Here is a 27091-nt window from a genome sequence, read left to right on the forward strand (position 1 = left end):
CGGATGTGACTCAAAAACCAAACAACAACAAAAAGCCCTGATGATTTACTGAACTAAAGTAAAACAAAAACAAACTATGGTCAGAATGATAGAAAACGGGCAAAGCCCTTGTCTTGCACACAGCTGACCCCAATTGGATTCCGGCACCAAGTATGGTCCCTGAGCCCCACCAAGAGTGACCCCTGAGAACCCTTGGATGTGGCCCTACTTTCCCTACAAAATAAAACAAACGTATGTTAACTGAATGTGGCCGAGGTGAAAGCAGGTACAAAACCTACTGAACCAGACACTTGAAAAGGTGAGTTTATTTGGGAGGGGGGGATACCTGGCAATCCTTGGGGGTTATACGTGGCTCTGCACTCAGGAATTACTCCTGGCAGAGGTTGGGGCACCATATGGGATACCGAGGATAAAACTCAAGTCAGCTAGCTGTGTGCAAGGCAAGCGCCCTACCCACTGTACTACCTCTGAAGCCCTGGTAAGGTGAGTTTTGTGGAAGGTGGATTTTATCCAGAAAGAATATGAAAAGACGGGAAGGAGGAAGGGAGAAAGGAAAGGAGAGGAGGAGGGAGGGAGGGAGGAGAGAGACAGAGAAATACTTTGTAATAAGAAACCACCATCTGCAACATAGAATGAGGCTGAGGGGAAATGACCTGATAAGAGAATGTAACTGGGCTTTAGTGGACCCTTCTCAGAGGTCAGCAGCATGATGCACAGAGCCAACCCCCAAGAGGCTGACCCACCCCGGACGCTCCTGAGGTGCTGACCAGCACGTGAGCAATAGGACTCTCAGGCAGCTGCCGCAGGAAGGAAGGGCTGGGAGCCTGGGAATGACCTGCTCCTCAAACTGTCAGGAAGGGACCAGAGTGAGCTTTGCACACGGCCAATCCAGCTTCAATTCTTGGGACCCCAAGCACCAGCAGCATAATTCCAGAGCCCAGAGCCGGGAGTAAATCCTGATCATCTCTAGATGTGGCCTCAAAACAAAACTGCAAGTCAAACCTCCCCCAAAACACCCCGCCAGGGTCAGAGTCCTGCTCGGGTGACCCTCCCTGGAGACTTCACTTCCTGTAGCCTGTGGGTTGATGATCGTGAGAAGCAGGGACAACTGAGCCATGGACCACAGAGACAGCAGGCTGGCTGGGCTGTGTGTGAATTCCCCTCACTAGGCACATCCAAAGCCCAGGCCTGGGAGAATGCTGGCAGGCCCACAAATGAGATGGGTGTGGTGGGGAAAGAAGCTGCTTGTCCACCAGAGACTGAGCATTGGCGGGTGGCCTGGCGCAAGCTGTGTCTGACCCTGAAGGAGCAGAAGCTGGCCTGGGAGGCTCTGGCCGGCATTCCCTGAGAAGTGCAGCTTCCATTCCGTGTAGGGCACATACAAGGGCTACACACAGCTGAGATCAGTCTGTGGTTGGGAGCCAGCAATATAACCCTCTGGCCTCCAGCTGTCTGCTTTGTGGGGGTCCCATGTGGGATCCCAAATCTCCGGGGGAGCCCTGCTCACCCTCCCAGAACATCCCAGCCGGGTCTGAGCTAAACTGGGAGCAGATGTTGAGTTCCTCAGGGTTGGATCCCTGGACATGCGATGGCTCTGAAGCTTAGCTTTTAGCTGAATCGGGCCTTGTTGGCCCTGCTGCCCCTAAGGAACGGTGCCTTTCCTGGCCTTAGAACCCCCAGTCTGTGCTCTCAGCTACACGGGGATGGAGTCCAAGCATGAAGGCATGGGGCTGTGTCTGAAGCTGCCGGGGGGCCCTGAACTCTGGAGGCACCCAACACCAGGCCTGCAAGAGGTGACCCCATATCCTGGAGGCCTCATGGAAGCTGCGTGGAGCCTGCCAGCTCCCCTGCAACACAGCACTGGGCCTCCTCCCCGTCTGCTTGCTATTTCCAGCATGCTAATAATAGTCTGCTTCAGATATCACCTCCTTCTATCTGATCCACGGATTGTCCCCCAACTCTAGCCCCTTTGTAGAACCCTGAGTGGTGCACAACAGCCTCTCAACAGACCCGGCTCACATGGGTTCCTGGGGGTGCACAGAGCTTTAGAGATTCCAGCCAGAGTGAGCTCAGCTCTTTCTTCCTGGCTCGGCCTCCCACCCCATCTGCTCCATGACACCCGCAATTTCCACCTAGGAATAGAAGCCAATTCTTGGGGGTCTAGGAGAGGTGTCATGGGGAGGGGGGTGGCATTTGCCGTGCATGTATGAAGCTGGTTTTTGTTTGTTTGTTTGTTTTTGTGTTTTTGGGCCACACCCGATGACGCTCAGGGGTTACTCCTGGCTATGCACTCAGAAATCATCCCTGGCTTGGGGGACCATATGGGACGCCAGGGATCAAACCCACGTCTGTCCTGGGCCAGCTGTGTGCAAGGCAAACGTCCTACCACTGAGCTATCGCTCTGGCCCAGAAGCTCTGGTTTAGATGCACAAATTTACCCCCAATACTGCTCCCAGCCTACCTGCTGGCTACTGCTCTAAAAAATGGTCAAGGGTGGCATCCCCTTACCCCCAAACTACCACAATACAGGAAGCCATTCCTCCTTCCTTGGCTCAGCCCGTGTCTGATTTCTCCACCACAGGCCTGGCTGGGCTCTATCTCTCCCTCCCTGCAAAATGGGAGGACGGGGTGGGGATGGGGTGGGGTAGGGTGGGATAGGCCCTGCTGGAGGCATCTTTTGAGCAGTGCCCTGTCCTCAGAGTTGCAAAGGACCTGGGAGCTGGGTGGATGAGTTTGCACCCCGCTCCGTGTAGCCCCTTGGCCCACCCTGCCAGGTCACTCACTTGTTGAAGAGGTTGAGGCCAATGCGGTAGTGCCGCTTGCGGATGACATCATTGCTGAAGGCAGGCGAGTCCCAACTGTTGCGGGTCTCCTTGTGGTAGGTCTGTTTGCTGAGCGTCTGCTCCCGCAGGCTGTCGCGAGAGGAGGACTCGGAGCTGCAGTTGATGGTGTCATTGGAGTTGGAGGTACTGTTGATGCTGTCGTTGTCCCCATCGGAGTAGTCCGACTCGGACTTGCTCTGTCTGTTGGCCGAGCCATTGATGGCCAGGTGACTGTCCAGGGGCCGGGAGGGCCGGGGCCGCAACTCGGGCTCCTCCCGGGGAAGGCCCTTCTGTGGGGGACCGTGCTTGGGGCTGCCCTGGGGGCCACGCTCATAGGCGCTCGGCCTCTTGAGCGAGCCACGGTCCGAGCGGTCACTGAGGTCCACGGAGCTGTCACTGGGCGGCTCAATCGTGAGCAGCGGGAGGTGCTCCGCTCGCCGACGCCGTTGCTCCTGCCGCTCCAGCGACGGCGTGCTCCGGCAGCTCAGGTCCGTGTCCCCCTTGTCGTCCTTGCGGGCCAGCGCCCAGTAGTCCTGCACGGCACCCCCTGCCCGCAGGCGCAGGTCAGCTTCAGCGCTCCCTGGCCGGTGGGCGGCCTGTGCTAGGGGCAAGGGCGGTGACAGCTCTTCCTCATCGATGTACAGGGTGACATCACTGTAGGAGGCTGTCATCTCGTCCAGCCGGCGTGGGTCCATGCCGTGCAGGGCCGGCTTGGGCTCGGAGGCATCGGGGGCCACCCCTGGCTCCTCGGCATGTAGGCTGCGGCAGTTGAGGGCGTCGTCGATGGACTCAGCCAGCGACTTCACCTGCCGCGAGAAGGCGTCCTCCAGTTCAGTGATGGCATCAGAAAAGTCGCCGCCGGCTGGGGCAGGAGCCGGGAGGGCCGGGGGCTGGCCCAGGTCCCCACATTCAGGCGGCACCAGGGCCCCCAGTGGGGTGCCGTCGTCACTCACAGAGAGTTGCTTGCCCTCGAAGTAGGAGCTGTGCACCTTCTCGGGCCCCTCGAAGGAGAACTGCATTCTCATGTTGGACAGCACGATGCGGCGTGACATGCGGTTCTCCGACATGGAGCTGCGCAGGCGCTCGAAGTTCTTGTTCATCTGGTACTGGCGGAAGGCCGTCTGGATGGTGCGGGCCGCATGGCGGGTCACCAGGCGTCCCCCATACTTCCGTTCTAGCATTTCCACCTGCAGGGGAGGGTAGAAGACGGTGAAAGGCTGACTGACTGTGGTCACCGGGACTCAGGGCCTTAAGCCCTACTGCAGGGGAGGCATCTGTGGAGTGGGTATGGGTGTCTCAGCACCCCTAGGTTGGTAAAATGACCCCTCCACACCAGAAGCTGGTGGGACATGCAAACTGTTTGGAAATGGTAAGGTAGTGAGTTCAAGGGCAAGCTGACAAGCTCTCTCCTTCTGGACCTACTGTGCTGCTGCCATGGAGACTGATCCAGCAGTACCTACTGCCAGCAGAGGACCTGGCTTGGCCAGCTAGCAGCCAGAGCAGTAGTACAGCAGGTAGGGCATTTTCCTTGTACACTGCAGACTTGGGTTTGATCCCTGGCATTCCGTATAGTCCCTGAGTTAGCCAGGAGTAACCCCTGAGCACCGTTGGGTGTGGCCCCCAACCAAAACCAAAACTCAAACCAAAAAGAAAGAAAAGAATAGCCAGCTGTTGAGACTGGAGAGATAGCATAGCAGTAAGGTGTTTGCTTTGCACGAAGCTGATCCAGGATGATGTTGGTTCGAATCCCGGCATCCCGTATGGTCCTCCGTGCCTGCCAGGAGCAATTTCTGAGCACAGAGCCAGGAGTAACCCCTCTGCGCTGCCAGGTGTGACCCCCCTCCCAAATAAAAATAAATAAAAGAAATGCCAGCTGCATCATGGAGGCCTGAGCACAAACGGGTCCTTAGAACTAAGCCTCTGACCTACACAACTGGGCTGGTTAGCACCAGGAAAGGCCCTTGAGTACTGCTTGAGGCCCCCTAAACTATATTGAAAAAAATATAAAAATCAGTGGTTGGGAACTTTTTTGGTTAAAGCAGCCTTTCTGCTCTGGCACTGCTGGTGGCATATTTAATGAGAATCCTGTGGAGATGTTGGGAGAGGTGAAGGTGGCTCTTTCTGTAATGAGGAAGCCATGGCAATCACAGGAAGAGAATGGCCAAAGGTGTCAGTGAGTGTCTGGGTGCTGAACAGAACTTAATACCAGCTGGTACTCCAGCCTTCCTCTCTCTTTGGCACTGAGTATTCAATGGATGGCCTTGGGGAGCCCCTGAGCTTTGAGCAGGCCCCAGATTTTGGCTGTTTGGAGAAGCAACCTTCACTTGCTTCCTGCCTGGGCTCTCAGCTACCAGGTCCAGCCTTTGCTGCTCCTGTGATTCTGAGGTAACCAGGCATCAAGCTGCCCCTGTCTCCCCACCTGTGAAATGGGAAGCTTCAGCTTCTAGGCCCAGTGAGGAGACCCAGAGAGCAGAGCTCAGGACAAAACTTGGCATGGACCAATCATAGGAACAACCTGGTCTTTAAGACTCTGCATTAAGGGGACGAAGCAGTGGCGCAAGCGGTAAGGCATCTGCCTTGCCCGCACTAGACTAAGATGGACCGCAGTTTGATCCCCCCACATCCCATATGGTCCCCCAAGCCAGGAGTGATTTCTGAGCGCATAGCCAGGAGTAACCCCTGAGCATCACCGGGTGTGGCCTAAAAACTAAAAAAAAAAGACTCTCCAATGCATTTCCTAAGGTTTACTTTTTCTGGTGTCCCATTGTACTGAAAGGGAAACTGAAGCCCAGAAAAGAGACCCAACTCATGTCCAGAGGCCTTAAGACTGGAAGTGGGTCTATCTGGCAAGTTTGGAGCCCCATATGGGGGGAGTCTGGGTAAATCCTCAGACACCTCTCGAAGCGCAAACGCCCCCCCCCCCCAAGTCTCCCAAGTACCTGTGGGACTCTGAAGCTGCCTGGGACCCAGGGCAGCAGCCAGAGCTACAACCCCAAGAAATAGACACTTGTGGCCCTGGTGATGAGGCCTGAACCAGAGAAAAGCCAAGAAGGCATCTTGGGTTGCCAGGCAGGAAGAATGGTTCTGGAGAGGGAGCAAGGCAGAGTGGGTGGGCAGGGAGGTGCTGGTCAGTCATGAACTACTTCACACATGCCTGAGGTTGTGTGAGCTTGGACAGGCTACGTGTGTGTGTGTGTGTGTGTGTGTGTGTATTTGAATGGATATGGATTAGTATATATGTGAGTATATCATATGAGGTGTGAATGTATATATAAATATGTATGTATGAGAATGAGTGTATGTCCAAAGGTGTGAGTGTCGGTGCTTGAGTGTGAGAATGTGAAAAGTGTTTGTGTGTTTATGTATATGTGAGTCTACGTGTGTATCTGAGCATCAGTTATAGGTCTATGTTGGTGCATTGGGGTGCATAAATGAGCAAGAGTAGGCCAATGAGTGTATGTAAGAGCAAGTGTATGGGGCCAGAGAGGGAGCATGGAGATAAGGCAAACGTTTGCCTTGCTTGCAGAAGGATGGTGGTTCAAATCCCGGCATCCCATATGTTCCCCCCGAGCCTGCCAGGAGCGATTTCTGAGCATAGAGCCAGGAGGAACCCCTGAGCGCTGCCGAGTGTGACCCAAACACAAAACAAAACAAAAAAGAGCAAGTGTAGGTGCAAGAGATTGTGAATGTATGAGAGTGAGTGTTTTTGGTATTTGCACATGAGAATCTGAGTGTGTATCCATGCGATAATGTATATGTATTTGCATACACGTATGTGTAAGTATGTGTGTGTGTTCAGGAGTAGATGCAAAGTGTGTGCTCGCATGCATGTGAGTTTATGTGCTTGAGAGTCTGTGTATTTGTTAACAATGTGTGTGTAAGGGGGGGGGCTTCTCAGAGTCTGTGCAGGCAGTAGGGGGCGTCTTCTTAGATGAGGGGGATAGCCTGCCTGCCATCTTTCGGAAATAACTGTGGTCAGCTCCAAACTCTGAAGGTGCAGAAGAGGGGGCTGGGTGGAACAGGGAGTGGGGGCGAAGATCAAAGTGCGGCTGCCCCAATGCCGGGGCGGGTCTGTTTTCTCTCGACCCGAAGTTACTGAACATGGTCCAAATGGATGAGCTCACTTTCCCTGGCAGAGCCCAGAGTTTCTGTTCTCTGGGTTATGCCAAGCAGTGCCTGGGGGCCAGAAAGGGGCCCCAGGCTGTGCTCTGGAAGGTCTTTCCCTCCATCCTGCTGAAAGGCTGGGGATGGACCCTTCCTCAGCAGGGTGGGAGTGTCTCTGTAAGTCCTGACCCTCCGTGACCTGGTGGGGGTGGGGAGAACAGAGACTGGGGAGCTGTGGGTGGGTGTCTCCTCCCTTTAACCCATCATTCTGTCTTCCTGCGCATGCCAGAATAAACCATAGATTTCAGGTTCCGAGTGAGCCCTATCTACAGGGTGCTGAGTCCAACCCTGCTGAGTGAATGTTTAAGAGCCACACGCACCAGGACAGAGAGATAGCACAGTGGCAGGGCATTTGTCTTGCAAGTGGCTGACCCAGGACAGAATTGGGTTCAATTCCTGGCATCCCATATGGTCCCCAGAGTCTGCTAGGAGTGATTTTTTTGGGGGGTCACACCCGGCAGTGCTCTGGGGTTACTCCTGGCTCTACACTCAGAAATCGCCCCTGGAAGGCTCGGGGACTATATGGGATGCCGGGATTCGAACCACCAACCTTCTGCATGCAAAGCAAACACCCTACCTCCATGCTATCTCTCCGGCCCCCAAGAGAAATTTCTGAGCACAAAGTCAGGAGTAACCCCTGTGCACACTGGGTGTGACCCCTCCAAAAAAAACCAAAAATAATAAAACAACAACAAAAAAACAAAAACAAGAGCCACATGTACCTATAGAAGGCTCTTGGTCAGTCACTTGTTCGAGGCAACAGGGACTTGGCTAAGCAGCTTAACACACACCGCCCCCCCCCACCCCCCCACCCCCGTTCCTCTGCCCAGAACTCTAAAAAAGGGCCTTCTTTTTTTGTTTGTTAGTTTTTGGGCCATACCCAGTGGCATTCAGAGGTTAATTCTGGCAGGCTCTGGGGACCAAATGGGATGCTGGGGACCAAACCTGAGTTGGCCATGTGCAAGGTAAACACCCTACCCACTGTGCTATAACTTTGGCCCCCAAAAGGGACCTTTTCAATGTCAGGGGCAGGTCCTTCCCTTCCAGCAGCTCACACCCCTCTCCCTGATAAATACCCCCAAAGGCACAGAGGGTGGAGACTAGAGGGGAAGTGCCCATTCCATCAAGCCCCTTTCTCTCCATGGACTTTGTACCACCCAGATTTTGTGCCACCTGAAAGGCCCAGCAGGTGCTGTCTGTGTGCTGACATGTCTGCCAGCAACACAGATTCTCAGACCACTCTCCACACTCTGCCCCGCTCTGAACTTTTTCTGTCCTGCTGTTACCTCAGGATCTTTGAACTTGCCATTAACTCTTTCCTCAACACCCCATCCCAGGCCTCCTCCAAGGGTCTCCCTCCCTGCCTTACTCCCTCCATACCTTAGCTTCAGTCTCTAGGGAAGACATTTCAACCCTTCTCCAACCTATAGACTGGCCCCAGGAAGGGTGTGAAACCCTGTCACTCAGGAGTGACAATCTGCAGTGATGTCTTAGAGTCCAGCTGTCTATCTGGCTAACCTAGGGCACCTAAAACTCGCCAGCACCCTGCAGGCATCTGAGTGCAGGTTTGTCCCTAGCAAGACACCAAGGACTAGCTGTCCCACCTGAAGGCCACCAGGGCTGGGCTCTCATGCCACATGTTTGTGGGTCCGTCACATCTAGCAATCCTGAGGCAGAGGCTTTCTGCCTTCACAGATTCTGATTTGCTTTGCCTGTCTACATGGGTTCTTTTTTTTAAAACTTGATTAATTGATTGGTTTTTAGGTCACACCCAGCAGCACTCAGGGGTTACTCCTTGATCTGCTTTCAGAAATCGCCCCTGGCAGGCTGGGGGACCATATGGGATGCTGGGAATTGAACCGGATCCCTCCTGGGTCGGCCGCATGCAAGGCAAATGCTCTACTGCTGTGTTATCTCTCCGGCCCCTCTAAATGGGTTCTGATTCGTGTTGGAGCAGAGACTCTCTTGGTCTGTTGTGGACATGTACCTTGTCAGGGAGAGGCATCATGGAACCATGGTTGTCTGGGATGAAGGGAAGAGACCCCCCCTCCTCAGACAGCCATGGGGTCTGAGCCATGAGGGCGCATTGGCAGGGCAGGGGACACCTACAGCTTGTGTTCAATGCTCCTTTTGCAGGGTCCTAAAGCCCCAATGAAGCTCAAGCCAAGAGCAGATAGAGCCAGCCCTGGAGGCCTGGAATCAAAGAGACCACTAGCGTGCCTCAGCTGAGCTGTCACCATCCCTGAGTGGTTGAATCTGAGAGCTCTCACAAATTGTCCTGGCGCCTGCTTCCCCCCAGAGCAACCTGAAAGTTGGATGAATTGGGGGGGGGGGGGCGCAACAGGTGTACACCTACGGGAATATGGAATTCGAATACCAAGTCATAACAAACAACGTGACCTCACCACTCTGTACTATTTCTCCCGGCTATGCACTCAGATATCGCTCCTGGCTTGGGGGACCATATGGGACACCGGGGGATAGAACCGTGGTCTGTCCTAGGCTAGCGCAATGCAAGGCAGATAGATGCCTTACCGCTTGTGCCACTGCTCTGGCCCCCACTCAATGCTATTTCTGTTTTGACTTTCTCCTTTCTCCTCTCTGGGGGCTCAGGACCTCTGGGGGGCTGGGGAGCAGATTCTGAGGGGCTCGAGTGATGTTCAGACCCCACATATGACCTCCCCCCAGATGCTGGGGGTGGGGGTGGCGGGAGGTTCACCCTTCCCCCTTGGCAGACCAGCCCCACCCACCTGCTTGTCCTGCAGGTCGGAGGAGAGCTCATAGCTCTCAGATAGTGAGCGGGAGCGCTTGATGGCTTCCTCCTCAGCCTGCTTGCGTAGGATGGAGGTCGAGTGTTGCAGCTTGGGCCTCCTGGCACGCTGCTGGCCCGGTGGCCCCCCGTACAGCCCATAGGCGCCCACTGCCGGGTGATCGTAGTGGTCGGGGCTCAGACTGGAGCTGGATGTAAGCGGACCTTGGTGGTAGGCCGAGGGGCTGTCCAGAGATGTGCCAGTTTCACTGCTGGGGGCCTCGCCCTCGACGCTAGGGGGGAGAGAGAGATGTTCATGAATAGGTGGGAGGGATCAGTGGTAGGGTGAACCCCAAGTTTCTTCCCTCTCTAGACACAACTCTGCTCCACCCAACTGGACCCCCTGCTCCTATCCACGCACACGGGGCAGCAGCTCGGAGAGGCCAGAGGCCCTGCTTAGATGTCACAGAAGGCCCAGAAGAGAGACTCTCACCTACTCCTCACTCCCAACTCCAGGACTTCAACCACTGGTGGGTCCAAGGAGGACTGGAGCATGTGCCTGGTGTCTAAAGGCCCAGGATTTGGTGGGCGCACAACTCTCAGGCACCCCGGGGGTAGCCTTCATGGTCCCTGTAGTACTAGAACCAAAGTGACACAGGTCAGATGTGTCTAAGTATATCCCGGGGGGCCTCCTGGATCAAAAACAAAGTTTGCATTTTGGTGTTTTGAGAATCAGTAATGAACTGCTGGGACTCTCTGAGGGAGTCACCTCCCTGGGTGGGGCATGACTCCCCCCCCACAAGTGCCAGCCTAGAAGCCACACTGGCAGATGCTTGGAGGGGGCCATGCTTGGAGATGGGCAATGAGTGGTTTGGATGGGCGGAGCACTGAAGCTGGTGTCCTGACACTTGGGAGTCTGCCTTTATTTTTGTTTTTGGGTCACACATGGTGGTACTGAGGGCTTACTTCTAGCCCTGTACTCTGGGGACACTTCTGGTGATATTGGGGGAGCTTAAGGGGGGTAATGGGGATTGAACTCAAGTTTGCTGTGTGCAAGGCAAGTGCCCTACCTACTGTACTATGCAGCCTTTTTTTTATTTAAGCACCATGATTACATACATGATTATAGTTGGCTTTTGTTATAGAAAGAACACCGCCCTTCACAGTGCAATATTCCCACCACCAACGCCCCCCATCGCCCTCCTCCCCCACCCCTGCCTGTATTCAAGACAGGCATTCTACTTTTCTCACACACTACTATCGTGATGATAGTTGTCAGTGCAGTTATTTCTCTAACTACACTCACCACTCTTTGTGGTAAGCTTCATATCGTGGCTGGTCTTTCCAGCCTTCCTCTCTATTGTCTCTGGGTATTATTATAATACTGTCTTTTATTTTTCTTAAAAACCAAAGATGAGTGAGACTATTCTGTGTGTGTTTCTCTCCCCCTGACTTATTTCACCCAGCATAATAGATTCCATGTCCATCCACGTATAGGAAAATTTCATGACTTCTTCTCTCCTGACGGCTGCATAATATTCCATTGTGTATATGGACCACAGTTCTTTAGCCATTCATCTGTTTAAGTGTCAGTCTCCTTTTCTGAGCCAGGAAGCTGATGCCCCTAGGAGGACTGATTGGCCTGAGATTACCTGGGTAGTGAGGTGTTAGGGTAAAAACATCAGCCACTTGTCTCCCGTGACCAAGGGCTTCCCTCTGTCTCTCAAAATTCCACATCTGGGGCCCGGAGAGATAGCACAGCGGCCTTTGCCTTGCAAGCAGCCGATCAGGACCAAAGGTGGTTGGTTCGAATCCCAGTGTCCCATATGGTGCCCCGTGCCTGCCAGGAGCTACTTCTGAGCAGACAGCCAGGAGTAATCCCTGAGCACCGCCGGGTGTGACCCAAAAACAAAAACAAAACAAAAACAAACAAACAAAAACAACAAAAAGAAATTCCACATCTGCAGGAGTGGGTCTGATTCCCATGGAGAGGGTCCCCCAAAGCCACGACTTCTCCCTGCAGGGATCATGGCCCTACTGTTCCACGCAGCCTCTACTCTACAGATACTTCATTGCCCATGATCCCTTTGCATCATTTCATAGTCCACACATTCGTTTCTACACCTTGCTATGCACCCTAGAGGGTGGGGCCATATCTCTCGTAGCTCTATATTTCTGCACCCAGCACGCTGTCTGGAGTATAAAAGATGCTTGAGAAATGTTGAATAAATGCCTTTAAAAAAAGATCCTCTCGGGGCTGTAGTGATAGCACAGCGATAGGGCGTTTGCCTTGCAAGTGGCTGATCCAGGATCGACCTGGGTTCGATCCTCAGCATCCCATATGGTCCCCCAAGCCAGGAGCTCAGGAGTAAACCCTGAGCGTCACTGGGTGTGGCCTCCAGTCCCCAAATAAAGAGTCTCTCTATGTAGGGCGGGTGGAGGCCTCTTGGGGAATGCCCGGGCCGATCCAAACTGCCCATCTTCCGCTCTGCAGCCCTCCATGGTCTCTTGCCTGCGGGAACGGAACTGAACAGAACGCCTAGCATTCAGCAGCCAGGGGCCCAGGCCCCACACCCAGTCCACAGTCCCATTCATCACAGCAGAGACTGTTCCCTCATTTCAGCAGGGGGGGGGGGTCCCTGGAGAGAAGATGGGACTCTGAGTGGGGCGCTCAAAAACAGGCCGTGGGAGCAGAAGGCAGAAATGAACATGGACAGGGGCAGTAGAATGGAGGATTCAATGTTGGCCAGATCCAGTGTGTAGCTGCAAATCTGGATCCATCATGGGCCAGAGGCATGCTCCCAGCAGACAGGCATGGGTCTCTGGTCACAGAGGCCCCAAGTGGACAGAGGGCCTATGTGAGGGGGAGTCCTAGGCTAAGAGAGGAAAGAAGGGACCTTCACTGTGATCAGGGGGGGAGCCACCCCTCCATTCACCCCTCCATCCTGTCCCTTTTGGAACCAGGGCCTGGCACCACTGGATCCCAACAGTTCCCTCACTGTCCCCAGAGCATCCGAGTCGCACAGAGCCTCCCTACTCTACAGTGCTCTGACGAGGCTGTCCTGGAAGTGGGGGGAGGCATGCTGGCACTGCGCAGACCCTGAGTTCTCTCCCCCCAACTGAAATTCCCCCAGGATCCACCTTGTGTCCTCAGCCTCCCACACCTTCCAGACATTGACTCATTTGTGTGCATTGTTTCCAGACACACACCCCCTCCCAAAGCCTGAGTACCCATGCGGGTATAGGGAGGTACACTTAAGCCTATACAGTGCCAGCTTCCCCATTCCATCATTCAACACAGCCCAAAACAAGCTCAGATCTCTGCCCCCTCCCCAGAGTGACCCAACGCAGGATCCTGGGTGTCATCTACCCCTCCTATTCCAGCTGTCACAAACTCCTGGAACTGATGTGAAAGGTGCCTGGGTGTGTGTGGTGGGGAAGAGGAGGGCAGTCCTTCCAAACCCCAAATCAAACCAACCTCAATGGTCTCTAGGAGGAGAAGGTGTTTGGGCCATCCTGCCATCCACATGGCCCACCTGGCAGAGAGCAGAGCTCTGGCTATGGACACCACTTCCCATGGCAGCCAACCGAAGCCAACAGAGAGGCGGAAGCCAGAGAGCTAAAACAGCAGGTAGGGAGCTTGCCTTGTACATGCCAACCCAGGTTTGATCCCTAGAACCACAAAGGGTTCCCCAAGTTGCAGCAGGAATGATCCCTGATAGCAGAGTCAGGAGTAAGCTCTGAGCACCATTGGGTAAGGCCCCAAAATTAGAGTTTTTCTTGATCCAACCCCAGGATCTAGGGAGGTTTTTTGTTTGTTTGTTTGTTTGTTTTGGTTTGGTTTGGCTTTTGGCCCACACCCCGTGATGCTCAGGGGTTACTCCTGGCTGTGCACTCAGAAATTGTTCCTAGCTTGGGGGACCATATGGGACACCGGAGGATCAAAGCCTGGTCCATCCTAGGCTAGACGCTTTACCACTTGTGCCACCGCTCCAGCCCCTTAGGGAGGATTTTTTGATCTCCCACACAATGTTCGGGGGTCCAGGAGCCAGGTAAGGATTAGGACCAGGGGTTACAAATGTAGTAACATCTACAAATGTAGATGTCAGAGATTGGCACACATCACAGAAAATGAGAACAATGGGGCCGGCGAGGTGGCGCTAGAGGTAAGGTGTCTGCCTTGCAAGCGCTAGCCAAGGATCAGGACCGCGGTTCGATCTCCCGGCGTCCCATATGGTCCCCCCAAGCCAGGAGCAATTTCTGAGCGCTTAGCCAGGAGTAACCCCTGAGCATCAAACGGTGTGGCCCAAAAAACAAAACAAAAAAAAAATGAGAATAAGCAGTGCTGGCGGGATGTGGAGAGAAAGAAACTCTTATTCACTGCTAGTGGGAATGCCGTCTAGTCCTACCTCTATGGAAAGCGATATGGAGGTTCCTCCAAAAACTGGAAATTGAGCCTCCCATTCGATCCAGCTATATCACTCCTAGGGATATACCCTAGGAACACAAAAATACAATACAAAAATCCCTTCCTCACACCTATATTCATTGCAGCACTATTTACCATAACAAGACTCTGGAAACAACCAAGATGCCCTTCAACAGACGAATGGCTAAAGAAACTGTGGTACATATACACAATGGAATACTATGCAGCCATCAGGAGAGATGAAGTCATGAAATTTTCCTATACATGGATATACATGGAATCTATTATGCTGGGTGAAGTAAGTCAGAGGGAGAGAGAAAGACGCAGACTAGTCTCACTCATCTATGGGTTTTAATAAAAATAAAAGACATTTTTGCAACAATCCTCAGAGACGGGGAAGCCATAACAGCCAGTCAACAGGCTCTGGCTTAGATGCAGGAGGCAGCCATGAAAGTACAACCATGTCTGAGACGCTGGTATGATCTAAGGTGGTTCTTAGGAGCATCTGGCTGATAGGGTAGTCAACATGGCTAGTCGTGGGCACAAGAAGACAGTGACCACATGCCCTTCCTCTCTAATGCCCCCAGCCCAACTGGGAGCTGCCTGGCTTGAGTCCAGTAACTCAGAAACACACACGCCTGCAAGAAGGAGCAGGGAGCAACTTTCACTTGGAGATGGAGCTGTGGTTGGTATCATCACGGTGCTTAGAAGGCCTTGGGGCTGTGTTCAATTGGGTAAGAGATAGCAGGCCAGCACCCATTAGAGGGGACAGAAGCCACTTCTGCTGCTAAAAGGGAATTCGGCTTTGAGTCCCACACCCCAAAGTCCTCCACAGTGAGTTCCTGTACTTTTCAGGGGGCCACGTTTAGTTCAAATCTCACTGCCTAGGTTAGGGATGTGGCTCAAGGAGTTACAGATCATTGAGTATAAGGTTCTGAGCTCAAATTCAGTCCCTGTAAAATATTCCACTACTGTATGTGATCACCACTAAACACAAAACTTGGATGTAGAGAAGCACACAACTACCAGAAGCTCTGGGCAATCTCCCTCGTGGCCCCGTGGCCAGATGTGCAGCAGAGCAGGCAGTGTGGATGCATCAGCCCAGGCTGGAAGTGAGGCTCAGAGCAGTCCTGGATGGCCCCAGCTCTCCCTCCTGGGGACTCCATGTAGAGCCAGTGGCCAGTCACTCCACTCTGCCTCTTTGTCCGGTCTCCTGGCAGGCCTCGGCCCCTGGAGGCTGGCTTATTGCTTTTATGTACGGCCAGGGCTGGGCCCCTTCCAGAAGTGTCCAGGGTTACTCAGGGATGTGGAAAGAGCAGAGACCACATCTGAAATGCCCAAGTGAAGAGCAGAAGGATGCTGGACTGCACTGCAGCCAGTCAGGGCTACAAGTCTGTTCCACAGCTTTTCAGCTGCCGGGACATGAGCTGGCAAACAAGCGTGCCTCAGTTTCCTCTTGCTGCAAAACAGGACACTGCACGGTATGGCTGCCTCCAGGCTTCCCCAAGCAGCAGCAAGGATTGGTTTTACAAAGTATTTGGCTCCTAACCACATACCTACTTGCTAAGTGGTCCTACCTGCCCTCCTCTGCCTGCAGAGCGTCCAGCTGTGGGCAAAAGACTCCAGTGACAAGGCTCTGGGTTGGAGGGGGTAGACAGATTCCCTGAGATGCCACGTCTTGACTCTAGCTGGAGTATGAGTCAGGCCAGAGCCCTGGCCTCTCACGTGGGCCAGGGACACCTCTAATTATGGTTGCAGGGTCAAGAGTGACTGTTTTTCCTCAGAAAACTGTTAGTCAGAGTGGCTCTGAGCAGAGGGACAGCAACTCGGTTGCTGTCAGAGGTGGCCCATGGCTCCTTCACAGCCCATTTAGCAGTGCTGACAGCTTGGAAGAACTCGGATTGTTCTTACTAAGGCACTGAGGACATAAATGTACATATGTGTACAAGCATACACACACACACACACACACACACACACACACACACACACACACACACACACACACACACACACACACGGCAGTCCAGGTAGGGAAGAGCAAGGTCACTGTCCCTTCTGCAGAGGGTGCTGGGCTGTTGTTGGGCTAAGGTCACTTACACAGGGGACACACTGGGGACAGGGCTGGGTGCAGAGAATTGGGGCGGGGGGAAGCTATGTGGCAGGAGATGCAAGTATCCAGACTAAGGACTGCAGCTGGGGCTAACTTGGGGCTCTGAAAGTTGCTCTGCAGGCCTCACCCAGCCTCAGGCAACAGCTTCCCCTACACCTGGCTGCAGAATTTCTGGGTCCCAGGAGGGTCTAGATGGAGGCAGGGACAGATACCTGCTCTGAGAGGCCTTTGTGGCATTTGTGTTGCCCGGCATTTGTGTCAACCACAACAGGAAGGAGCTTATTCTGCTCCAGAGTCAGAGGAGAGAACATGCAGGCAGCCAGAGTGAGTGGTGGGTGGGTGGGCTTGCAGGTAGTTAGGGAGGGCTTGGGGAAGGGTACGGGTGGTCGGGATGGGTGTGGGGAGGGACTGAGGGTGGCAGGAGACAGCGGGCCTTGGTTAGGGTAACAACCCTCGTAACTGTCCTGAGGCCCAGGGGCAGTGTAGGCATCACTGACATTACCAAGGGCTTGGGGCAAATCAGCGACTGGGCAGTGGTGGCTTCATGAGGCCCTGTGAAAACCCAGGATGGGCTGAGAGCTTTCCTGAAGGCTGGGTCCTGGGGCAGTTTGGGGACATTGGCAGCTGTTCCCTCTCCACATGGGCTCTGGACACCTCTAGCGGTGGCAGAGTCCAACTCCCTGTGACAGAGGAGGGGGTCCTGGCAGCCACCAGGAGTCAAGCCTGTACCCTGCAGAGGGTGGGACGGGCTATTTCTCAGAGGAGATCTGGGCTGAGGCGAGTTTCAGAATGGATTCTCGGGGCCGAAGAGACAGTACAGCGGTAGGGCGCCTGTCTGCCTTGCAAGTGGCCAATCCAGGACCAATGGGGATTCGAATCCCAGCATCCCGTGCCTGCCAAGAGCGATTTCTGAGCACAGAATCAGGAGGAACCCCTGAGCACCACTGGGTGTGGCCCCCAAACCCAAAAAACAAAAGCAAAAACAAAAAAACAGAATGGATTTTCTGCCTCTCCCATGTGCAAACAAGGACACTTGCACACACTAACACATTACAACACTCATCCTGTCACACACACTATCTATACTCACACAATTCTCTCACAATATTCTCATTCCAAATACTCTCACACAGATTCAATACTCCCACATACTATGTACACACACCTAGCATTCATTCTCACACGAATACACTCAGTACATGAACAGAACTGAGACTTACCATACTCACCCTCTCGTCTCCCCATGCCACAAGACTCACAAGCACACCACCAGTCACATGCTCAAAACGCAACTCTTGGGCCGGAGAGATAGCATGGAGGTCAGGCGTTTGCCTTGAATGCAGAAGGACGGCGGTTCGAATCCCGGCATCCCATATGGTCCCCCGAGCCTACCAGGAGCGATTTCTGAGCGTAGAGCCAGGAAAAACCCCTGAGTGTTGCCGGGTGTGATCCAAAAACCAAAAACCAAAATAAAATAAATAAAAGAATAACCGGAGGGGCTGGAACGATAGCACAGCAGTTAGGCGTTGGCCTTGAACAGGGTCAACACAGGACAGAGCATGGTACAAATCCCGGCATCCCATATGGTCCCCCAAGCCTGCCAGAAGCAATTTCTGAGCACAGAGCCAGGAGGAACCCCTGAGTGCTGCCGGGTATGATCCCCAAAACCAAAAACCAAAATAAAATAAAAGAATAACAGGAGGGGCTGGAACGATAGCACAGCAGTTAGGTGTCGGCCTTGAATGAGGTCAACATAGGACAGAGCCTGGTTCAAATCCTGGCATCCCATATGGTTCCCCCCAAGCCTGCCAGAAGCAATTTCTGAGCACAGAGCCAGGAGGAATCCCTGAGTGCTGCCGGGTGTGATCCAAAAACCAAAACCCAAAATAAAATAAAATAAAATAAAATAAAAGAATAACCGGAGGGGCTGGAACGATAGCACAGCAGTTAGGCGTTGGCCTTGAACGAGGCCAACACAGGACAGAGCCTGGTTCAAATCCCGGCATCCTATATGGTCCCCCCAAGCCTGCCAGAAGTGATTTCTGAGCACAGAGCCAGGAGGAACCCCTGAGCACTGCCGGGTGTGATCCCAAACACAAACAAAAAACCCCAACTCACAACTCTTCCATATACTCATATACAATACACATTACTCTTACATTCAGACATATATACATAGACTCAAAACTCTCACACCTATATTCACATATAAACTCATATGTATATTCATACATAACACATGCACACACATTCTCACACAAACTCGGTCACACATACACTCAACTTTTTCTTACACACACATACATCCTCTCACACTCATATAGTCATCACTTACATCCATGAGTAACTCTTACATTCAACACTCTCTTAAATACCCAGTCAAGTTCGCATGTACCAGCTACCCCTGTGGTTGGGGTTTGGTGGGGTCTGAGGAAGGTGGGGTGCCCCATTCCTTAATAAGCCCTCACAGTACAGAAGAGAGACGGCACCTGGCCATGATCAAATCAACCCATAGCCACCTGCCCAGGCACTTCTTTTTTTTTTGGTTTTTGGGTCACACCCGGCGGTACTCAGGGGTTCCTCCTGGCTGTCTGCTCAGAAATAGCTCCTGGCAGGCACGGGGGACCATATGGGACACCGGAATTCCAACCAACCACCTTTGGTCCTGGATTGGCTGCTTGCAAGGCAAATGCTGCTATGCTGTCTCTCCGGGCCCTCCCAGGCACTTCTTTTTTTTTTCTCTTTTTTTGATAGATAGATAGATAGATAGATAGATAGATAGATAGATAGATAGATAGATAGATAGATAGATAGATAGATGATAGATGATAGATAAGAAAGAATTAAAGTTAGGAACGAAGGAACGAAGGGAGGGAGAGAAAGAAAGAAAGAAAGGAAGGAAGGAAGGAAGGAAGGAAGGAAGGAAGGAAGGAAGAAAGAAAGAAAGAAAGAAAGAAAGAAAGAAAGAAAGAAAGAAAGAAAGAAAGAAAGAAAGAAAGAAAGAAAGAAAGAAAGAAAGAAAGGGAGGGAGGGAGGGAGGGAGAAGGAAGGAAGGAAGGAAGGGAGGGAGGGAGGGAGGAATCCCCCAGGCACTTCTTATCACAGCAGTGGCCCCCCAATGTAAGTCCCATATCCTCTGAGCCACGGAGCCTCCCGCTGTTCAGGACAGTGCTCCAAGGTCCCCCTGGAGAAGGTGACAGCAGGCACAGGCCTTCCCTTGCACACACAGCCCAGGGTGTGTGTGGCTCTCACCACACCCTGAACCCGTCTCCATTTTGCAGTGCCCCCTGCACCCCCCCAATGGCCCTGCTGGTGTCCCTACTACCTGCGGATTAGAGATCAAGTCCTCGCTGAGACACAGAAGACATTATGGGCCGATCCCACCTGGCTCCTGGCTGCCCTCCTGTTTCTGTGAGCTGTGCCGGCTTCTCCCCAAGGGCTGCCTGCTCTCCCCTGGCCTCCCTCCTTTGGTTTCTGTCCAAAGGTCAGCGAGGCGCCTCTGTCCTCTCGACCCCTCCCTGTCCCTGTCTGGGTGCTGCCTCCACACCCACCTGGGCTCTGCCTGGCTTCCCCGTGGGGCTGCCAGGCCCTACCCCTAACCTGTGGTACACATGGGGGACCCCGTGAATACTGAGCACCCCATATAGGCAACCTGCCTAGACCAGGCCTGACCCTGGAAGGGGGGGCCCAGTGGTCTGTGGATGCCAAACCCCAGCCTGACAAGGATTCTCAGCAGTGGGTCATGACCCTGTGAGGAATGGTGGGAAGAAAATCTCAAAGAGATAGCATGGAGGTAAAGTGTTTGCCTTGCATGCAGAAGGACAGCAGTTCGAATCCCTGCATCCCATATAGTCCCCCAAGCCTGCCAGAGGCAATTTCTGAGCGTAAAGCCAGGAGTAACCCCTGAGCACTGCCGGGTGTGACCCAAAAACAAAAACAAAAACAAACAAACAAAAAAATCTCAAAGGCACCCTAACACGTCAGTACAGAAACCCTTGGTGGAAGGGTTCGAGACTTTCGGCCTTCCCACCCCTTCCCCATGTGGAGAGGCTCAAGGAGGGGTTGCTTTCAGGGCTGAGGGGGGTCCTTCCTAAACTGATCCGGGACACCCCACAGCCTGGACACCCACATCAAGCCTGGAAAGTCCCTAGGATTCCAGGGGGACACTCCAGGTCCCATCCTGAGGAAGGGTGAGTAGCCAGCTGGAAGGGGGATGCTATCTTCATTTTCCAGGCTGGGATGGGTGAGTGAACGGTCCAAAGGGCCCAATAGCCAGGCACCGTCCCCCAACATGTGGGCACCTCTGGGAGAAGGCCTGGCCGAGGCTGCCCTGCCAAACCCCCCACCCCCTTGGGCCTGCCCTGCCCAGCAGAGATAAGACCCAGCCTGGCTCTGCCTCCCAAGCAGCGGCATTATCACTAATTGCCAAGCACCGAGGCTTCCACAGACGTATGAAAATCCAGGGCTCTGAACAATGAACCGTTCAGAATGGCAGGCTATTTTTAGAGCTTTGCTTACTGAACTAACATTCGGCATTTCCTCACTGTCAGCTGGGGCCGGCATGATGGGCAGGCAGGTGGCACCCAGCCAGGTGGTAGCGTCAGGCCTAGGGGCTCCCTGGGAGAGGTGTGGTGGGCCTGGCCCAGGACTGCATACTCCTGATCCTGCTCAGGACCTCAGCTCCCCTACAGAGTACATGGGAACATGGACACACAGGGGGGTGACATGGACACACAGGTGGTCTATCATGGCTGGGTCCTTTCTAGCTCTTGCTTTGTCTGATACCCTTCCTGGGCCAGTGCCGGGCCCAAGGAAAGTAAGTTCTTCCCTTGGGCACCAGGATATTTGCCAAGGTCCCCTCCAACCCCAGGAGATACTGGTTAGTTTGGAGGGACAGGTTTTATTCCCAAACACAAAGGTAGCTGTCTGTCTGTCCACTATCTGTCTCTGATTGCCTATCTCTCTATCCCCCCACTTGCCTATTCACCTGTCCGTCTCTCTCTCTCTCTCTCTCTCTCTCTCTCTCTCTCTCTCTCTCTCTCTCTCTCTCTCTCTCTCTCTCTCTCTCTCTCTCTCTCTCTCTCTCTCTCTCTCTCTCTCTCTCTCGGTTTCTCAATGGAGCTAGGCTAGCCCTTCCCACTCCACTGCTCTGTAGTGAGTTGCTCCCATTAGGACAACTACAGGACTAGGATGAACCCTGCAAGTGGGAATTTAGGATCCCAGAGACATGGAGGGGTTGGAGGTCAGCCCCAAGAATCTGGAATCAGGTATCCCTTTACAACTTCGAAGACTGCCTTGGTGAGAGGAGGGTGTGCAAACTGGCAACAAGAATAGGGTAAAGCGAAGGCCCCAGGGCCTCAGGCACTGCAGTGCAGAGCAAACCTGGTTTAAGAGGTCACTCTGGTGAAAGGGAAGATGAGGTACAGTCTCTCACACTGCCAGGTCCCTTAACACACGGAGCTCTTGGGATTCCTCGCAGCTTCTGCCCTTTCCCTTCAGGTTGGTTTCTAAGTCTGTCCCTATGACTAGAGTCAACCATGAATCCTTAGGTGGCTGAGGAGATCGCTGGTTCCTTGTTAGGATCAGAGACGGAGGCACACCTGGCACCGCAGGGCACGGTTCGTATGCACAAAATAAGTAAATGAACGAGTGAGGGAATCAGAGAATGGGTGAGCAAATGACTGAAAGAACAAATGAATGAATGAGTGGGTGAGTGACTGACTGTCTAAGGAGGTGAGTGGATAAGTAAACAAATGAGAAGATGAATGAGTAAATAGATGAATGAATAAATGTGTGAGTGAATGAATGAGTGGGTGAGTGAGTGAATGGATAAGTGAATGAGTCAGTGAATGAATGCATGAGTAAATGAATGAATGAATGAGTCAGTAAACACAGCCTGTACAAACCCAGGCTGTGATGTTCCTTCACCCCCTCATTCACCACTGAGATCTGAAGCTGTGAATGTGGGGCCAAACATACTCCCTGCCACCAGCAGAAAGGTGGTTCCTTTCTTGCCCTGGGGACCCCTGGGTGCTGTCACCCTCACTCTGACCTCACCTGGTACTTCCTCTAGGCCTCTTCTATGCATGCACTAGTTGTTTATAGGTTTACAGGTGCCCAGCCTGGAGGGGATCGAACAATCTAGCTAGCCCAGCAGACGGTGGCATGGGCCTACTCAGTCCTGCATCTTGGACCAGGGCCACTTGCGTCTTTACCCTGTTGCTGGGCCCGGAAGTGCTTTGCGACGTAGACATGTTCCGTACAAGACGCTGCTCCCAGGCCTTGTGCCATAAAGCAACAAGGCCTGTGCAATCACCAGAGAGGGGCTCTCCTCACTGGCCTCTCCTGGGCCCACCCCCAACACCCAGGAGGTCTGTGGGCCGGGCCGGGGGGTGCTGCAGTGGGAGCGCAGGCTCCAACACAAGCTGGCAAACACACAGGCCCCTGGGCTGGGAGCCAGCTGGTAGAACTGAAAGAGGAGGCGCTGGTGGGGGTGTAGAGGCAGACACCCCACAATCACACCCGGCCAGGACGTCTGAGGGTGAAGGCCCCGATAGCTGCGTCACTATCAGTTCCAACCTGCCCAGGGATAGCATGTCCCCACGTCCTGGGGATCAAAGCACCAAACAAGCAGAAGAGGCGGCCTTACAGGCAGGGCCTGCAGACTCACCCAGGACCTAGCCTTTATGGATTGGTGACAAAAACAGGCCTTTCTGCTCACCAGGGCCATTGCAGAGGGAACCACGTAACTTGACTGACAGCTGGTGGGGATACCTGGGGTCTGGTCTCACTCCACTGTCCTTGAAGGACACCTGGACACCACCTTTCCTGGGGAGACAGGGGGTCTCAGGGGCACACAGCCCAGACCAGACCAGACAGCCTAGACCAATAGGCCTTGGCTCAAACCAGCTGTTTTTTGAGATTTCTTTATTTTTGAGGGGGCCACACCCAGTGGAACTGAAAGCTTACTCCTGGCTCTGAACTCAAGAATCACTTCTGGCAGGTCCAAGGAGGGCCATATAGGGTGCTGGGGATCAAATTCAGGATAGCTGTATACAAGGCAGTCTCTCCCTGTACTATATCTCTCTGGCCCCCATTTTTGTTGTTGTTGTTGTTGTTTTCAATTGGAGCAAAGCACCCACATTTTAATATCTAGAGGTCTGATAAGGAAAAATCCAGACTTTGGGCTTCTGGGGCTAGGAACAGGACAGTTGAAAATCAGGCCACAGGGCTGGCCCCTGGGCCCTTACAGTCCCACTTGGGAACAGTCAGCAGCAGCTAAGCCCAGCAAAGGCTTGCCCAGAGTCACAGCCCTCAGCCCGCCCTGCTCCTGCCCCACTACCATCTTCCTGTTGACCAGGGCCACCCATGTTTGCAAATGATCTAGTGCGAGAAGTCAGATATGTGTGTGGATGGCTCCCAGGCCTGTGATTCCCAAGGAATCCTGATTTAGAACACCGAGTCCCCAGGGGCAGGGTTCAACAAGTCCCACCGAGTACACAGCCAGTGGGAACACCAAGGCCTTCCTTCTGCTCAGCCTAAGCCAGGTGCCTGGGGGATCTTGAATGAGACCCTGTTAATTGACCCTGGCATGGGTGGCTGTCGTGTCACCGTCACGCATCCTCAAGCCCAGGACCCCCTCAATGTCACCCAACAAAGCCAGGGCAGAAGGCTGCTTACGCTAAGCAGGTGGGATGCTGGGACACGAGTCCTGTCAGTAATCACTTGGCTCAGGGTGCTGGGCGCTATCCCAGGAGCCGCAGAAGTTCCTACCAGGAGACGCTGTAGCTTAGGCTCCCTCCGCTTGCTTCCAATGTTTCAGGGCCAGCCAAGACACACACCGCAGCCGCCCACCCACTTCCAGCCAGAGTGTGGGATTGGGTAAGGAGAGGCTATGCCAACCGCCCCCGAATCCCTGTGCAAAACTGTTCCTGCTATGCTCCACTGATCAGACAGGCCACAAGGGAGCACAGTGAGCACTGGCCGGAGCAGGGAAATGGAAAACAGTGGGGAGGTCCCCGGGAGGCTGAAAGCAGAACTCTCTGTCTTCTTTCCCTCTGCCCACCGCTTACCTGGTCCCCAGCCACCCGTCTACAAAAGTGCTTCCCTCGCCATGACATCATCTGAGACTGGCCTCACCTCCAGCCCCCGCCAGAGCGCCGATCAGCCATTTCCTCGGCCTGGCCAAAGGCTGCTTCTGACGGCACCAAGACGGCCAACTCAGTTAGAAAGGCCTTCCAGAATGTGTGCGAGCTTGCGCACATGAAAACACACAGACAGACACACGCATTTGCGCACAAACACACACACACACATACAGCCAAAAGTCTTCTTGGCGGAGCCAAATTAAATACAGAGGCCTCCAGTTATTTCCATAAAGCAGCTCTCTGTGGCAGGATCCAGCAGACGGGGCTGGGCCAGGCCCCAGGGACGCGCCGGGAGTGCCGGACGGGAGGCACAGGCCGGGGAGGCTGGGACAGAGCGTGGGCACAGAGGAGGAGAAAAGATGCCTGTTGTGTCGGCCCCCGGACCTCCGCCCAGCCTGTAGGCCAGAGCCAGGTGTGTGGTCCTCCGGTGCCCGCCCAGGCGCCCAGCGGGGTCCTTACCCAGCCAGCTAGCAGCCAGGGAGGCCTAGGTCTGGCCCACCCTCTCCATGACACTGCTCAAATGCAAAGTGACCCAGGCTTTTGGACTCAGATCCCCGGGGTCTCACCCCCCAGAATGACCCTTGTCTGGTCCCCAGGCATTTTTGTCTCTTGATACCACCAGGCCCCGCTCAGCTCCAGTACTGCCAGGGCCTCCCTAATCCATTCTCTAAATTCTGAACATGTCAGATGCCCCCCACAGAGGAAGCTGAACCCCCTGGGAAGTTGAGCTCTAAGCACACCCTAGGAGGAGCACGAGTGCCAGGGTGGAGGCCTTCCTGCGGGCAGGACTGGGGAGGAGGGTGGACAGACGGTGGCCACTGTATCTACACTTACACTGCTTGCCTCTTGTCCTGGTCAGTGGCAATTGGCTTTTTACTGTCTGGTGGTATGCCCTGAAGTCCGAGGCAGACCTGCGTGCTGCAAAACTGAGCAAAACTGAGGCCAGTGCAGCAAAACCCTACAAGCGATCTCCTCCATACACTCACCACCCTGTGAAAAAAGGGTCAGATCCTGGCATTCATCTATTCCAGGAGGGGCATGGAAGAACCTCAGCGGCCCAACTCTGTCACATTCCTTTCCTGTAGTTGCTGGAACTGACACCACGAACTAAGGTATTTGACTTTCTGTCCCAACCTTCCTCATGATTCATGCCGTCCACTGCGGTTCAGGGCCAGGACCTGAACTCAAGGCAACATTCAAGCAACATTCAAGGCCCCAGAGATGGCAGGTGGGCTGGGAGGAGGTGGTCCAGGAGGATGGGGCTAGGAGCACAGGGGCAGGGAGCACGGATATCAAGAGGTGACAGGCCGGGAACATGTAACTCATGAGCAGGTGGACTGGGAACAAGCTTAGAGGTGAGGCAGGAAGCGTGCAAGTGGCCCCTGGACCTCTATTACGGCAACCTGGACACACAGAGGCCCCTCCTGGGGATGACCCTGGGTGGATGGGGACTGTGTGTCCTTCTGTAAGTAGCCTATGCTTGCACCACATGCATCCTCTACTCGTTACCCTGGGAAGCTGCCATTAAGATCCCTAGAGAGCTCTGTGGCCCCCAGGAGTTATGGGGTGCCCTCGAAATGGGGTGCTACGAGGCTGTGGCTCCGTGAGTGCCCTAGTGGGGAAAACTGAGGGAGTGCCCTTCACTTCAAACCACTTGTTCCACGGCGGTGACTGCCCTGGTGGTAGTGAGGGTACAGACATGCTGGGCAAAGCCAGAGCAGGGCTGAACAATACTTGGGTCCACTGCTAGGTTGACTGGTTTAGGATCAACTCCAGCAATTCTCTGCCAGCTGGGAAGATGGCTTGATGTTCTGGCCTGGGGGGTAAGGCACTGCTCAGGGACCATAAATATCAGGGACCTCCTGGGTCATACCCAGGGACCTTTGTTTACTTCCTGGGTCATACCCAGTGATGCTCAGGGCCTCCCAGGTCTCACAGAGGGATGCTCGGGGACCTCCCAGGTTATTATGTTCAGGGATTTACAGGGTCACATTCAATGATGCTTAGGGACCTTTTAGGGTATACCCAACAATGCTGGGGAGACTGGTGCCAGGGATTGGGCTGGGGTCTCTTTCCTGCGAAGTTTATACCTGACTCCTGCATTTTTTTTTACTCACTGACTGCTGTTTTGTTTTTATTTTTTTTCCCCACTGAACTTGGCTGAGGGCCTCTGTGCTCAGCACTAAGGTTGGAATTAGTGACACAGCAAGTCCTTGGTGGTGGTGTTTTGATCCACGTCACCAGGTAGAAGAGAGGCCAGTATTCAGAGAGCAGTTGCGGGGGAAAGGGGTAAAGGTCAGGGGGATGGACCAGGATTGTAGGGGAGAAGGTCAAGGGGCTAACCTCTGATCCTGGGTTTTGAGGTCAGGAGGATTGACCTAGATCCTGGGGTAGAGGTTAGAGGGTCTGACCCGGATCCTGGGTAGAGGTCAGGGGACTGGACTGGGACTATGGGAGCCATGACTATGCCAGGCTCTGGAGGCAGCCTGTTGGAAGGCCTTTGGGGGAGACAGGGTGAAAGGAGAGGGCTCACGGGGTGGGCCTGAGACAACAGAGTTGGGTGTGAGGAAGAGGGAGAGAAGGAGAGTCTAGCAAAGGTAGGGGGACCCAGTGGGGCTATTAGGAATAGGGGGACAGAAAAGGGGAAGGAATAGGCTGAGGAGAGGA

General features: G+C 53.9%; 1 protein-coding gene across 5 annotated transcripts in view; it reads right to left on the reverse strand.

The window, feature by feature from the left end:
* Positions 1–27091, reverse strand: part of IQSEC1 (IQ motif and Sec7 domain ArfGEF 1) — a 274955-nt gene that overhangs the window by 19132 nt on the left and 228732 nt on the right. For all 5 annotated transcript variants that reach the window (XM_049766490.1, XM_049766492.1, XM_049766491.1 and 2 more), the window contains 2 exons: positions 9737–10028; positions 2784–4009 (listed from right to left, as the gene is read on the reverse strand). In XM_049766490.1, the coding sequence (XP_049622447.1) occupies positions 2784–4009; positions 9737–10028 (1518 nt within the window). The remainder of the gene's footprint in view (positions 1–2783; positions 4010–9736; positions 10029–27091) is intronic.

Source organism: Suncus etruscus, chromosome 20 (genome assembly GCF_024139225.1).
Source record: "Suncus etruscus isolate mSunEtr1 chromosome 20, mSunEtr1.pri.cur, whole genome shotgun sequence".
Taxonomy (NCBI): Eukaryota; Metazoa; Chordata; class Mammalia; order Eulipotyphla; family Soricidae; genus Suncus; species Suncus etruscus.